The following is a 15,358-nucleotide window of genomic DNA, read 5'->3' on the forward strand; positions in this document are numbered from 1 at the left end:
ACAATTCCAGCACAATTGTAATCTTCAATTCATTCTCAAATATTCAATTCATCCAGTTAAAAAAAACAAATGTTGAAATGTGAAGCCAAAGATACAGATCCCAGTTCGTTTAGACCATCTACACTAGTCCAGCAGTCTTGTGCTCAAATTTCCTTCTTTGTTATATCCCTGTATGAAGGGGTACCCCAATGAGAAATGCTGAATTATTGCATGCACATCCTGAACACGTGGAACAGCCAGAATACTGGACGTGTGTAGAACAGCTGCTATCAACCGTTTTTGTTCCTGCAAAAACTGGCATTCATAATCCTTGGGTGACAACATCAGCTCTGTCACATGCTGACGTGGTGTTCTGAAACACCAGCTCACCCTCCGAGCAAATGGTTATCGCTCTCAATACTAGGCAATAAATAAGTCAATAGTAAAGCGTGCACGGAATAGGAGTAAGGAAAGGTGTTATCCATAAAATAGTTCACCATGAAGTTGCTATGCCTGATTAAAAGCTTTGTCAACTTGTAACATGAATTTAAAAATACCTGGACTGAAAGACAAAATTTAAATTCATCTGTCAGGCATTGGAAATTAAACTGGCACAAAGCATGTCCACAGGGTACAACCCAATAGGCTTGGTCTCTCAATTGTTTAGCTCTGGTCTTATTAAACCATCCTGAGCGGGGTCCTATTCTTTCTGCCTTCCAGGGTATTGTGCCATTGCCTCCTCTGCATATCATCTGAACGTCTTTACATAAATGTCATGGAGTAAATATAGATTAACCACAATCCCATATAGATCTTGAGTGCACTTCCCCTAATAGCAGGAGTAACAATAGCAAAATAGCAACATCAATAGCAAAATCAATCCATCAGCTAAACACATCAACAATAACTAAGCAATACTTATAACTATGTACACGTGGCAATTCAATAAAATCAATTTGTAAACCCCAATGTATTTTGGGGTGATACCATGTAGCATTTATTACATCCAACATTCCCCTCTTACCAGCATAGGTAAGAGAGTGCACATAATGCAACAAAACAGGTAAAAGCGCGTTAGGGACACAAACTTTGCCAGAGGCAGTAACCCAAAGCAAGTCAGATTCGCAAGGGGAACATCCATCCTGGCTCCACCGGTGTCTCTCAGCCTTGGGGGCGTCCCCCTGAAGCTGGCAGAATTCCGAAACACTGGGCATAGCGGTATTTGCAGAAAACTGCTGTTGTTCACCTGAAGAAACTAAAATGGTAGGGGTCAGGGCCTCTGTGCGTGCCAATGTGTCAGCCAATGCATTCCTGAAAGAAATGGGATCCTTGACAGATGTATGCGAATTACATTTAATGACAGCCAAGGTTTTCGGGAGTGTTAAACTCGCTAGTAGACTTCGGACAAACAGGGCATTTTTAATAGGAGTGCCTGCTGCAGTCAAAAAGCCCCTGTGCTGCCACAGGTTACCAAAATCATGTGCAACCCCAAAGGCATATCGTGAGTCGGTGTAAATATTAGCACATTGGTCAACGCAAAGGTGGCAGGCCCGCGTGAGGGCAAATAATTCAGCTTGCTGGGCAGCATGAGGTGTACTGAAAAAGGCTAGGGTAGGCAGTATCCTCAATCTCTAGCGCCGATCGTGCGGATTCTTGTTCGTGGCGCAACTTAACCCTTTGTCTGGGACCTATCCATATTCCCTGATGCTGTCTCATTATCGGGGGATAGTCCCCAATATTCTGGCGGGGAGGGTAGAACCGGGACTGGCACCACCGCAGCCGGTGGCTCTGCCTGTGGGGCTGTGGGGATCGGACGGGTTCCTCGTCACCCTCGGACTCCTGATTACCTAATAAAGCCGCTATGGACTCCAGTGGTTCGGATTCTGACTTTTGTTGTTGTTGGGCGAGATATATCCCTTTGGTACCGGTTTTAAATTCACCTCGAGCTCGGGTAGCACGGTCAAGTCTTAGATCATACACCTTACATTCCGCTTGCAAAATATCGCATGTTTTCGGTATTCCCAACCTATCACACACTGATATCCCTCTACTACTTGCATTTTCCCTCGAACTTCGCTCCCTTGACTCCTGATGGTGCTTCCCCCTCTTTCCATTTTTTTAATCCTCTTTTTCCATTTCTTCACTGCTTCTCGCTCCCACATTAATTATTACCAAACGATCAATTTACCCAGACCAAGACAATGTCAACAAGAGTGACCGCCCTTTACGTTAAAATACCGGGGCACCGCCATCACCTTATCCAAAGTCCGTCTCACATGTCTGACATCCAATTACCAAACGATCAATTTCTCTTATATCCATAGCCTGTCCCATTCCTGGCCTGACAACCAATCACTATATCACATTATGAAATTACTTTTAAATTTACCCAGACCACAGACTCATGCGATAAAGACTCTTACCTCAATATCATCCTTATCCTTGCCCTTTTCCTTATCGGTTCGTCTGTGAATCTCAGTTGAACACAAAATCAACCCCAAACGAGGGACTTCAGTGTCTGAAAAACGTCAACGTCCGGGGTCTCGAACAACGGTCGAGAAGTGCACTCTGTCCCCTTCGGACGTGTTTCAGTCACCGCTGCCTCTTAGTCGTTCGTGGTTGACAGTGCCAAAGAGATCCTGCCGACTACGCCAAATGTTGTAGTCCGTGCCCTATGAACAGAATAGTCAGACAACCGAATTCGTATAACCTCTTTATTCTACTCACCCAGGTGGGAGAGAGTCTAGAAACCGGAGCGTTTAGAAACACTCAGGAAGCTAGTGTAGTCTCTCTCCCCGAATGCTAACAATTACACATATTTATACCCAAAATACATGTGCCAGTACATTTCCTGTTGCTACCTTATATGGCAAGTTTTACAATGTCCTATAAATCTTTATGTGCCATTCAGGACCCCTATGTCCTCTGTGTCCTGTGTGACCTACATGTCCTCGGTATTCCCAGGACCAAAGAACAGTCGATATGACCAAATGTTCCCCTTAACCATCAAAGGATGGTTAAGCATCAAAGTCTTAAAGCCAGTTGCCCATATCAAAGGATGGTCAACCATAAACCGTGCCTCCATGCTGAGCAACAGGATGTCCTGGCAACATAATCGAGCTGGAGCTTTTACACCTTTTTTACACCCCTGCAATAAAACCCATATGGCGAAATGTCGAATGTTTAACCCCTTACAGCCCTCTCTTGAATGCATTCAGATGGGGCACATTGATCGGCTTGAGTGGGTTGGGCCAAAGTGCCTATTTCCATGCTGTATAACTCTATGACTATGACACAAACTAATGCTTTCCTTACAGCTCCAAGAGTAGGATCATGCAATATCAATGCTACAAAGTAGAAAATATAATTTTGCTCTTTATCCATTACAAATGGGGTGAACTTCCATTGATTTCTCCATCTCAACAACAATAGCTTCAGGAGAAAACCAGTGGAAATGTTGAAATAAAGCTAATAATTTCTTGTAGTTTTGCTCGATCATTTTTAAAGTAAAGATAGATGTGGCGAAATTCTATGGAAACTGAGCCTCATTGTTTTTAATCCCTTATCATAGAAAAAATAGAAAATTCAGAGGGCAAAAAAGGGACAGGAGATAGGTCTGGCAGTTGCCATTAAGCATACTCCCAAGAGTACATAATGGGAAAAGGGTAACGAGAGAGAGAATGGGACTCCTCGGGAATCAAAGTGGTCAACTCTGTGTGGAGCCACAGGAGATGGACAAGCTCCTCAACGAGTATTTCTCCTCTGTTTTTACCGTGGAGAAAGACATGAGGGCCGGGGAACTTGGGGAAGTCAATGGAAGTGTCTTGAGAGCAGTCAGTATTACGGCCAAGGAGGTGCTGAAGGTCCTGATGCATATGAAGGTAGACAAATTTCCCAGGCATGAGCAAATGTATTCAAGGACACAGTGGGAAGCTAGCGAGGAAATTGCAGGTGTCCTGGCTGAGATTTACAAGTCATCATTAAATATGGGTGAGGTGCCAGAAGACTGGAGGCTGGCAAATGTTGTGCCTCTATTTAAGAAGGGCTGCAGGGAAAATCTTGGGAAGGTTGTTTTTTGGATTGGAGGCCTGTGACTAGCAGTGTCCCTTAGTGTTCAGTGCTGGGTCCATTGCTGTTTGTCATCTACATCAATGGTTTGGATGAATCATGGCATGATTAGCAAGTTTGCAGATGACACATAAGTGGGTGGTATTGTAGTGAAGATGGTTGACAAATATTGCAGCAGGATCTTGATAGGTTGGGCATGTAGGCTGAGGAATGGTTGATGAAATTTAATACAGAGAAATGTGAGGTGTTGCATTTTGGAAAGATTAACAGGGACAGGACATACACAGTGAATGGTAGGACTCTGGGGCAGTGGTGAGGAGCAGAGGAATTTCACATTGGAGGTACATTGTTTCTTGAAAGTGGCGTCACGGTTATATAGGGTGGTCAAAAAGGCTATCAGCACATTGGCGTTCATCAGTCAGAATATTGAGGATAGAAGTTGGGAGGAAACGTTGCAGTTATATAAGATGCTATCAGGCAACTGAATCATCCCACCACAACTTGAGAGCAGTGATGAACTACTATCTACCTCTTTGGTGACCCTCGGACTATCCTTGACCGGACTTTACTGAGTTTACTTTGCACTAAACGTTATTCCCTTCTTGTGTATCGATCTATACACAGTAAATAGCTCGATTATAACATATAACATATAACAACTACAGCATGGAAACAGGCCTGTCCGGCCCTACCAGTCCACGCCGACCATTCTCCCTGACCTAGTCTCATCTACCTGCACTCAGACCATAACCCTCTAATCCCCTCCTATCCATATACCTATCCAATTTACTCTTAAATAATAAAATCGAGCCAGCTTCCACCGGAAGCTCATTCCATACAGCCACCACCCTCTGAGTAAAGAAGTTCCCCCTCATGTTACCCCTAAACCTTTGTCCCTCAATTCTGAAGCTATGTCCCCTTGTTGGAATCTTCCCCACTCTCAAAGGGAAAAGCCTACCCACGTCAACTCTGTCCGTCCCTCTCAAAATTTTAAAAACCTCTATCAAGTCCCCCCTCAACCTTCTACGCTCCAAAGAATAAAGACCCAACCTGTTCAACCTCTCTCTGTAGCCTAAGTGCTGAAACCCAGGCAACATTCTAGTAAATCTCCTCTGTACCCTCTCCATTTTGTCGACATCCTTCCTATAATTTGGCGACCAGAACTGCACACCATACTCCAGATTTGGCCTCACCAATGCCGTGTACAATTTTAACATTACATCCCAACTTCTATACTCGATGCTCTGATTTATAAAGGCAAGCATACCAAACGCCTTCTTCACCACCCTATCCACATGAGATTCCACCTTCAGGGAACAATGCACAGTTATTCCCAGATCCCTCTGTTCCACTGCATTCCTCAATTCCCTACCATTTACCCTGTATGTCCTATTTTGATTTGTCCTACCAAAATGCATTGTAATCATGCATTGTCTTTCTGCTTCTTCTTCTTTCGTGTCCATTATCCATGTTTCAAATGTTACATCACTGTCATCGTCCATCCTGAAAATGACGCAAGCTTCCGGCGACAATCAGTGGGAGCCATCACTTGTAGAATAGATGATGGTAGTAGCAGAATTAGTTCAGGACTCTTCCAGTTTCCAGCCTCGCGACGTGGATACTTCTGCTGACTGGATAGCACATGACAATAATCAGTACACATGACAATAATAAACTAAACTAAAATGGTGGTGAGGCCACATTTAGAGAATTGTGTGATAAGGAACTGCAGAAAGACACAAAATGCTGGGACAGGCAGCATCTCTGGAGAGAAGAAATGGGTGATGTTTTGGATCGAGGCCCTTCTTCAGAATTGTGTTATAGGAAAGATGTCAAGCTAGAAAGGGTGACTGAAAGGCCTATTTCCTTTCTGTCTAACGTATGACTCAAGTGGAAAATGTTGCAAGCTAATAACATGTTAATCCTATTGTTTTTCAGAATCAGATATATGAAGCCAAAGGATTGATTTCTGTTAAGGATGCATTACTTAGTGAGGTGGGTATAGAACATGAATTTCATGTGAATATCCCTTGCATGCTTGGCGCTAGTCTATCCTATTGGATTGTCTATAGAATATTCTCCCTGCCTTGCTTTGATTTGAGTTCGCCAATTTTCCATCCTTCCCAGAGGCGGGATGTCCATAATTTGCTAGAGGGATTTACATTGCCTAAGCAATAAACAAAGTGCTCAAGGAACTCAGCGGGTCATGCAGCATCTGTGGAGGGTAGGGACAGATGACATTTCTGGTCGCTGCATTGCCTTGCTTGAGTTGAATCTCAAGCTCCCATGCACCAGCACACAAAGTGATCCCTTTGCCAGCCAAACTTTGAAACCAGTTGAATTTCTCTCCCTTAGCAATACATTATTCGGGAATGGAAATGTATGGATGAATCTGTACTAATGAGTTTCAGACAAAGGTATGGTAAAATAATATTGTGTTCATTAGATTGCTATGATTGATGAAGAATGCAAGGATTGTAAGGAAAAGAATGAAAGATTTATTCTGGGGCAGGATTTGTACTTGGGAAGTTATCAGATGTTTTCATGTGGACATACTGTATTTAGATACATGTTCTTGGCATTAGTTTTAATAATTTCTGTTGCTGTTGTGTTTTATTTTGCAGAAAATAAATCAGTCAGAGGAAATGAAATCAACTGTGGAGGAATATAATGACATCATTCAGGTAAAATAGCCAAGACATAAAGTGACAATGCGCAGTCAGCACAAGTGAAATGAAAACATTTCTTTTACACAAACTATTTAAACATTTTTTGAGACATGTTCAAATGGATTAATATTTTTATTTAACCTGTGAATATTCCAAAACAATCTCCCTAGTCAGTGAAAATAATATAAACAAATATTGGAAATGCACAGCAGATCTCAACAAAAAGATTGAAATTGAGTCATTATAGAGAGAGTCTTTTGTTTACTGATAACCCTTTGGTGCTAGGAACCTTGCACAAACCCTATCCTTTCTGCTGCTGTGCATTATTAAAGCAGCCCTGATGGAACCCCTAACCCTCCCTCCCACTGCTATACAATTTTGTGCTGGGAACCTGATGTGGATTCCTGCCCTTTGCATTGCTAGGCTGGGAACATGGTACAAATGCCTTTGCACTTGTAAAGTTGTATTTAATGCAGATTGAAGTCATAGAGTGTGGAAAACAGGCCCTTCAGCCCAACTTGCCCAAACCGACTAATTCCATCTACACTAGTTCCACCTGCTTATATTTGGCCCATATCCCTCCAAACCAATCCTATCCATGTACTTCTTAAAGGTTTGGACAGGCTAAATGTTTCGTAAATGTTGCAATAATACCTGTCTCAACTACCTCCTCCGGCAGATCATTCAATACACCCACCATTGTGTAAAAAAACGTTATCCCTCAGGTCCTTATTAAATCATTCTCACTCCTATGTCCTCTGGTTCTCGATTCCCCTACTCGAAGGCACTTTGCCCAATCAAGATTTTGTACAGCTCAATAAGATCACCCCTCATCCTCCTGTACTTCAGGGAATAGTCCTAGCCTGCTCAACCTCTCCCTAGAGCTCAGGCCCTCGAGTCCTGGCAACATCCTCGTAGGTATTTTCTGCACTTTTTCCAGCTTGATACCTTTTTTACCATAACATGGTGTCCAAAACTGAACACAATACTCCAAATGTGGCCTCGCCAATGTCTTGTATAACTGCAACATAACCTCCTAACTGCTGTACTCAATACTCTGACTGGTGAAGGCCAATGTGCCAAAAGCCAATTTGACCACCTTATTTACCTGTGTCACCACTTTCAAAGTACTGTGTACCTGCACTCCTGGATCCTGCTACTCTACAACACTCCCCAGAGCCCTACCATTCACTGTGTAGGTCCTGCCCATGCTGGACTTCCCAAAATACAACACCCCACTTTTCTCTGTATTAAATTCCATCAACCATTCCCCACCCACCTGGCCAACCAAACAAGATCCTTCTGCAATATTTGACCACCATCTTCATTATCTACAAAACCACTTACTTTTGTGTCACCTGCAAACATGCTAATCATGCCACGTAGATTCTCATCCAAATCATTGATATAGAAAACTAACAGCAATGGGTCCAGTCCAAAAAACAACCTTCCACCGTCACCCTTTGCTTCCTTCCATAAAGCCAATTTTCCATCTATTCAGCTATCGCTCCTTGGATCCCATGCGATCTAACCTTCTAGAGCAACCTACCGTGCGGAACCTTGTTGAATGCCTTGCTGAAATCCATATCTAAATCCATGAGGGAGTGCAGCGAAGGTTCACCAGGTTAATTCCCGGGATGGCGGGACTGACATAGGATGAAAGAATGGATGGACTGGACTTATATTCACTGGAATTTAGGAGGATGAGAGGGAATCTTATAGAAACATGTAAAATTCTTAAAGGTTTGGACAGGCTAAATGCAGGAAAATGTTCCCCATGGGGGAGTCCAGAACCAGGGGTTACAATTTAAGAAATGGGGTATGGCCATTTAGGACTGAGATGAGGAAAATCGTTTTCAACCAGAGAGTTGTGAATCTGTGGAATTGTCTGCCACAGAAGGCAGTGGAGGCCAATTCACTCGTTGTATTCAAGAGAGAGTTAGATTTGGCTCTTAGGGCTAACGGAATCAAGATATATGCGGAGAAAGAAGGTACGGCGTACTGATTTTGGATGATCTGCCATGATCATATTGAAGATATCACGAAATGCTGGAGTAACTCAGCGGGTCAGGCAGCATCTCAAAAGAGAAGGAATGGGTGACGTTTCGGGTCGAGACCCTTCTTCAAACTGATGTCGGGAGGGGGCGTGACAAAGAAAGGATGTAGTTGGAGACAGGAAGACAGTGGGAGAACTGGGAAGGGGGAGGGGAAAGGGAGGGGCAGAGGAGCCAACTCAAGTTAGAGAAATCAATGTTTGTACTTGGAAGCTGTCGGGACAGAAGACGTTGCCACATTGAGCGGCAGACAGGTTTGCAAAGTAAAACGTGCTGTTGAACCAAAACCAAAGAGGCCGACGTCAGGCAGCGCCGTGGTAGTAGGAGACTCCATTGTGAGAGGTATGGACAGGGTTTCTGCGGCAACAGGCGGGATTCGAGGATGGTGTGCTGCCTCCCTGGTGCCAGGATCCAGGATGTCGTGGAGAGAGTGCAGAAAATCCTCAAGGGCGAAGGTGAACAGCCGGAAGTGGTAGTGCATGTCGGCACAAACGATGTCGGAAAGAAGGGGATAGATATTCTGCATCGTGACTTTAGAGAGCCCGGAAAAATGCTGAAACGCAGGACCTCCAGGGTGGTTATGTCCGGTTTGCTTCCAGTTCCTCGTGCTGGTGAGAGCAGGAACAGGGAGATACAGGACCTGAATGTGTGGCTGAGGAGCTGGTGCAGGGGGCAGGGATTTAGATTCTTAGACCACTGGGATCTGTTTTGGGGTAAGGGGGAATTGTACAAAAGGAACGGATTGCACCTTAACAGGTGGGGATAGTCAAAGATGGAGTTAAAGGGTGTCAAATGGGATAGTCAAAGATGGAGAGTAAAGGGATAGTTAAGGACCCCATCTCTCAGGAGGAGATGAGACAGCCTATAGGGATGAAATCCAAAGGCTGGCAGCATGGTGTTCAGTGAACAATCTGGTCCTGAACTCCTCCAAAACAAAGGAACTTATAATTGACTTTAGAAAAACCAGTGTAGAATACGACCCACTCTACATCAATGGGGTCTGTGTGGAAAGGGTACCCGCTTTCAGGTTCCTGGGTACGCACATCGCAGAGGATCTTACCTGGTCTACCAACACCATCACCACAGTAAAGAAGGCACAGCAGAGACTCCACTTCCTGAGGATCCTCAGGAAAACCAACCTGCAGGAGAAGCTCATGTTGTCCTTCTATCGCTGCTCCATCGAGAGTGTGCTGGCATACTGTATAACCACATGGTATGCCAGCTGCTCAGAAAAGGACAGGAAGGCCCTTCAGAGGGTCATCACGACGGCCCAGAAGATCATCGGCTGCTCACTGCCCTCCCTGGAGCACCTGTTCAGCCTACGCTGCCTCAGTAGAGCAGGCAAAATAATAAAAGATCCATCCCACCCTGGCCACCGTCTGTTTGTTCATCTGCCCTCTGGTCGACGTTTCAGGTCGATCAAATCCCGAACAAACAGACTTAAGAACAGTTTTTACCCCAGGGCCATACGAGAACTGAACACTACCTTTGCACTAGGCAACACCGTTAAAAAATCTTGTACTTAATATAATTGTATTTATGTATTTATTTGTTTTTGCATTTGTTGCATATATGTTTGTACGCACCGTCAGGATTGGCTATTTTTTAATTTCGTTGTACTCGTTGCAATGACAATAAATGAATATTATTATTATTATTATTATTATTATTAACGGGAAAGAAAGCTCACAAAGGGATAGGAGAGTATGGTCAAGTTTAATAGGGATCGGTGTGAAAGGTAAGATGAGTAAGGAATTTAAAGTATTTTATATGAATGCGCGAAGTATAAGAAGTAAAGTCGATGAGCTTGAGGCTCAGATGGGTGACGTTTCGGGTCAAGACCCTTCTTCAGACTGATGTCAGGGGAGGGACTGAAAGAAATTTTCATTAGCCGACAAATAGTTTTGGGTAGACTAATGGGACTGAAGGATGATAAATCCCCTGGGCCTGATGGTCTGCATCCCAGGGTCCTCAGGGAGGTGGCTCTAGAAATAGTGGACGCATTGGTGATCATTTTCCAATGTTCAATAGATTCAGGAGCAGTTACTGTGGATTGGAGGATAGCTAATGTTATCCCACTTTTCAAGAAAGGAGCGAGAGAGAAAACGGGGAATTACAGACCGGTTAGCCTGACATCGGTGGTGGGAAAGATACTGGAGTCAATTATTAAAGAGGTAATAACGGTGCGTTTGGATAACAGTAAAACGATACGTCCAATTCAGCATGGATTTATGAAAGGGGAATCATGCTTGAATAATCTTCTGGAATTTTTTGAGGATGTGATAAGTAAAATGGATGAAGGGGAGCCAGTGGATGTAGTGTATCTAGACTTTCAGAAAGCCTTTGATAAGGTCCCACACGGGAGATTGGTGAGCAAAATTAGAGCACATGGTATTGGGGGTAGGGTGTTGACATGGATGGAGAATTGGTTGGCAGACAGGAAGCAAAGAGTAGGAGTAAACGGGTCCTTTTCAGAATGCCAGGCAGTGGCGAGTGGAGTGCCACAAGGCTCGGTGTTGGGGCCGCAACTGTTTACCATATATATTAATGATTTGGATGAAGGAATGAGAAGTAGCACTAGCAAGTTTGCAGATGACACAAAGCTGTGTGGCAGCGTGAACTGTGAAGAGGATGTTCGGAGGTTGCAGGGTGACCTGGACAGGTTCAGTGAGTGGGCAGTTGCATGGCAGATGCAGTATAATATAGATAAATGTAGGTTATCCACTGGCTGCATAAACGAGGCAGATTATTATCTCAATGGAGTTAGATTAGGTAAGGGGGAGGTGCAGCGTGACCTGGGTGTCCTTGTACACCAGTCACTGAAAGTTGGCGTGCAGGTACAGCAGGCTGTGAGGAATCAAGGGATATGGGGAGAAGTATGGCACAGGTTACGGATTGTGGATGATCAGCAATGATCACAATGAATGGTGTTGCAGGCTCGAAGGACCGAATGACCTCCTCCTGCAACTATTTTCTATGTTTCTGTAAGGAAAAACTTTTTCACTCAGAGAATTGAAAATCTGTGGAATTCTCTGCCTCAGAAGGCAGTGGAGGCCGATTCTCTGGATGCTTTCAAGAGAGAGTTAGATAGAGCTCTGAATGATAGTGGAGTCAGGGGGTATGGGGAGTGGGCAGGAGCAAGTTACTGAGTGTGAATGATCAGCCATGTTCACATTGAATGGCAGTGCTGGCTCGAAGGCCCGAATGGCCTACCACCGAGCCCAAACGCAGATCATTTCGCTCAACACCTTCGCTCAATCCACCTTAACCAACCTGATCTCCCGGTGGCTAAGCACTTCAACTCCCACTCTCAGTCTGACCTTTCTGTCATGGGCCTCCTCCATTGTCATAGTGAGGCCCACCGCAAATTGGAGGACCAACATCTCATATTTCACTTGGGCAGCTTACACCCCAGCAGTATGAACATTGATTTCTCTAACTTTAGATTGCTCCTCTGTCCCTCTCTTTCCCCTCCCCGTCCCAGTTCTCCCACTGTCTTCCTTTCTCCAACAACATCCTTTCTCTGTCCCCTCCCCCCCCCTGACATCAGTCTGAAGAAGGATCTCGACCCGAAACGTCACCCATTCCTTCTCTCCTGAGATGCTGCCTGACCCGCTGAGTTACTCCAGCATTTTGTGACACCTTCGATTTGTACCAGCATTTGCAGTTATTTTCCTATGATCATATTGAATAGCGGTGGTGGCTCGAAGGGCCAAATGGCCTACTCCTGCACCTATTTTCTATGTTTCTATTTTTCCAAATCTACAGCTCTGCCCTCAATAACTTTTATGGTCACATCTTCAAAAAACCCAATCAGAACCATGTTGACTTTCCCTTGTCAGCCGTTGTTCATCTAAATGCATGTACAGTGCATTCAGAAAGTATGCAAACCCCTTCACGTTTTCCACATTTTGCTAAGTTACAGCCTTATTTTTAAATGGATTCAATTCTTTTTTTATCATCAATCTACACACAATATCCCATAATAAAAAAAGCAAAAACAGGTGTTTAGCAATTTTTGCAAAGTAATTAAAAAGAAATAACTGAAATATCACATTTTCATAAATATTCAGACCCTTTGCTATGACACTCACAATTGAGCTTATGTTCATCCTGTTTCCATTGATTATCCTTGAGATGTTTCTACAACTTGATTGGAGTCCATTAAGTTGATTGGACATGATTTGGAAAGGCACACACCTGTCTATATAAGGTCCCACAGTTGACAGTGCATGTCAGAACAAAAACCAAGCCATGAAGACGAAGGAATTGTCCGTAGATCTCTGAGACAGGATTGTGTTGAGACACAGATCTGGGGAAGGGTATAAAACAAATTCTGCAGCATTGCAGGTCCCGAAGAGCACAGTGGCCTCCGTCATTCTTAAATGGAAGAACTTTGGAACCACCAGGACTCTTCATAGAGCTGGCCACCCGGCCAAACTGAGCAATCGGGAGAAGGGCCTTGGTCAGGGAGGTGACCAAGAATCCGATGGTCATTCTGACAGAGCTCCAGTTCCTCTGTGAAGATGGGAGAACCTTCCAGAAGAACAACTATATCTGCAGCACTCCACCTTCATGGTAGAGTGGCCAGACGGAAGCCACTCACTCCTCAGTAAAAGGCACATGACAGCCCGCTTGGAGTTTGCCAAAAGGCACCTAAAGGACTCTCAGATCATGAGAAACATGATTCTCTGGTCTGATGAAACCAAGATTGAACTCTTTGGCCTGAATGCCAAGTGGCACCGCTCATCACCTGGCGAATACCGTACCTACGGTTAAGCATGGTGGTGGCAGCATCATGCTGTGGGGATGTTTTTCAGCGGCAGGAACTGGGAGATTAGTCAAGATCGAGGGAAAGATGAATGGAGCAAAGTACAGAGAGATCCTTGATGAAAACCTGCTCCAGAGCATTCTGGACCTCAGACTGGGGCAGAAGTTCACCTTCCAACAAGACAACGACCCTAAGCACGCAGCCAAGACAACGCAGGAGTGGCTTTGTGACATATCTGTGAATGTCCTTGAGTGGCCCAGCCCGAGGCCGGACTTGAACCCGATCGAGCATCTCTGGAGGGGCCTGAAAATAGCTGTGCATTGACGCTCTCCATCCAACCTGACAGAGCTTGAGAGGATCTGCAGAGAAGGATGGGAGAAATTACCCAAATACAGGTGTGGCAAGCTTGTAGCGTCATACCCAAGAAGACTTGAAGCTGTAATCGCTGCCAAAGGTGCCTCAACAAAGTACTAAAGGGTCTGAATACTTATGTAAATGTGATATTTCAGGTATGCCTTTTTAATTACTTTCCAAAAATTTCTAAACACCTGGTTTCACTTTTTTATTATGGGATATTGTGTATAGATTGATGATAAAAAAAGAATTTAATCCATTGTAACGTAGCAAAATGTGGAAAAAGTGAAGGGAAAAAGTGAATTGTTTCTGAATGCACTGTATATGTTATCCCTCAGAATACTCTCTAGTAATTTTCCGACCACAGACGTTAGGCTCACTGGCATGTAGTTCCAGGCTTTTCCCTGCACCCTCCAATCTTCCGGTAGCTGATTTAATGATGACTCGTAAATCCCTCCAAAGCACCTGCAATTTCCTCTCTGGCTTCCCAGTGTCTTCGGATAGATCTGATCAGGCCAGAGAGATTTGTCTACCTTCATACGCGTTAGAACCTTCAGCACCTCTTTGACTAATAGTGACTGTTCTCAAGACGGTAAAAGCAGATGGTTGAAATACTCGTTGAGGATCTTGCCCATATCCTGTGGCCCTCCGCAGAGTTGACTACTTTGATTCCTGAGGATCCCATTCTTTCTCTGGTTACCCTTTTTCCCTTTATGTACTTATAAAATTATACTTAATACTATCTGCCAGATCTATCTCCTGTCGCCTTTTTGCAATGTGGTTCAGTTATTTTTGAAAACTTGTTTGCCATTCATACCAAGTAGGATTTTTCGAATGAAAGGAATTCAGCACATCTCCCTTTGTAATGCTTATGGTTGCCCACTGCTGAAATTGTAGTAACTTTCAATAGGACAATTAGAAACAGTACATTACATCATGACTGTAATCTTCCTCTTTCAATCCTTCTGCTATACAACTGTCATTGTAATTATTGATTAGAAATTAATAAGTGTACCAAATATTGAATGCTCTTGATTCCCATTTCCATCACAGGGATTGAAAGAAGAAATAAACAAGTTACAGTATCATCTCACATGTGAAGATTTATCAGTGTAAGTTGGAATACCAGCGATATGGAAAGCAAATATTTGCACATGCTGAAAGGGTATAAGGTTAATTAGTGTATTTACACTGCACTGGATTGCAGAATAGACCTACTGCTGGGTCCTTATGTTTGGGACCTTGGAAAATATAGATGGGCTGATTAGTAAATTTGCAGACGACACAGAAAGATTACCAAAGGATACAGCAGTCATCTATGGTTACAGCACGAAAACTGGCCCTTTAACTTAACTCATCCATGCTGACTAAGTTGCTTTTAGCCTCACTATGGCACTGGAGGAGGCCCATGACAGAAAGGTCAGACTGGGAGTGGGAGGGGGAGTTGAAGCGCTCAGCCACCG

General features: G+C 44.0%; 1 protein-coding gene across 1 annotated transcript in view; it reads left to right on the top strand.

The window, feature by feature from the left end:
* LOC144611364 (protein KASH5-like) overlaps nt 1-15,358 on the top strand; it is a 115,777-nt gene that overhangs the window by 29,569 nt on the left and 70,850 nt on the right. The window contains exons 5-6 of the mRNA XM_078430435.1: nt 5,986-6,042; nt 6,672-6,731. Of these exons, the coding sequence (XP_078286561.1) occupies nt 5,986-6,042; nt 6,672-6,731 (117 nt within the window). The remainder of the gene's footprint in view (nt 1-5,985; nt 6,043-6,671; nt 6,732-15,358) is intronic.

This window comes from Rhinoraja longicauda, chromosome 40, assembly GCF_053455715.1.
Source record: "Rhinoraja longicauda isolate Sanriku21f chromosome 40, sRhiLon1.1, whole genome shotgun sequence".
Taxonomy (NCBI): Eukaryota; Metazoa; Chordata; class Chondrichthyes; order Rajiformes; family Arhynchobatidae; genus Rhinoraja; species Rhinoraja longicauda.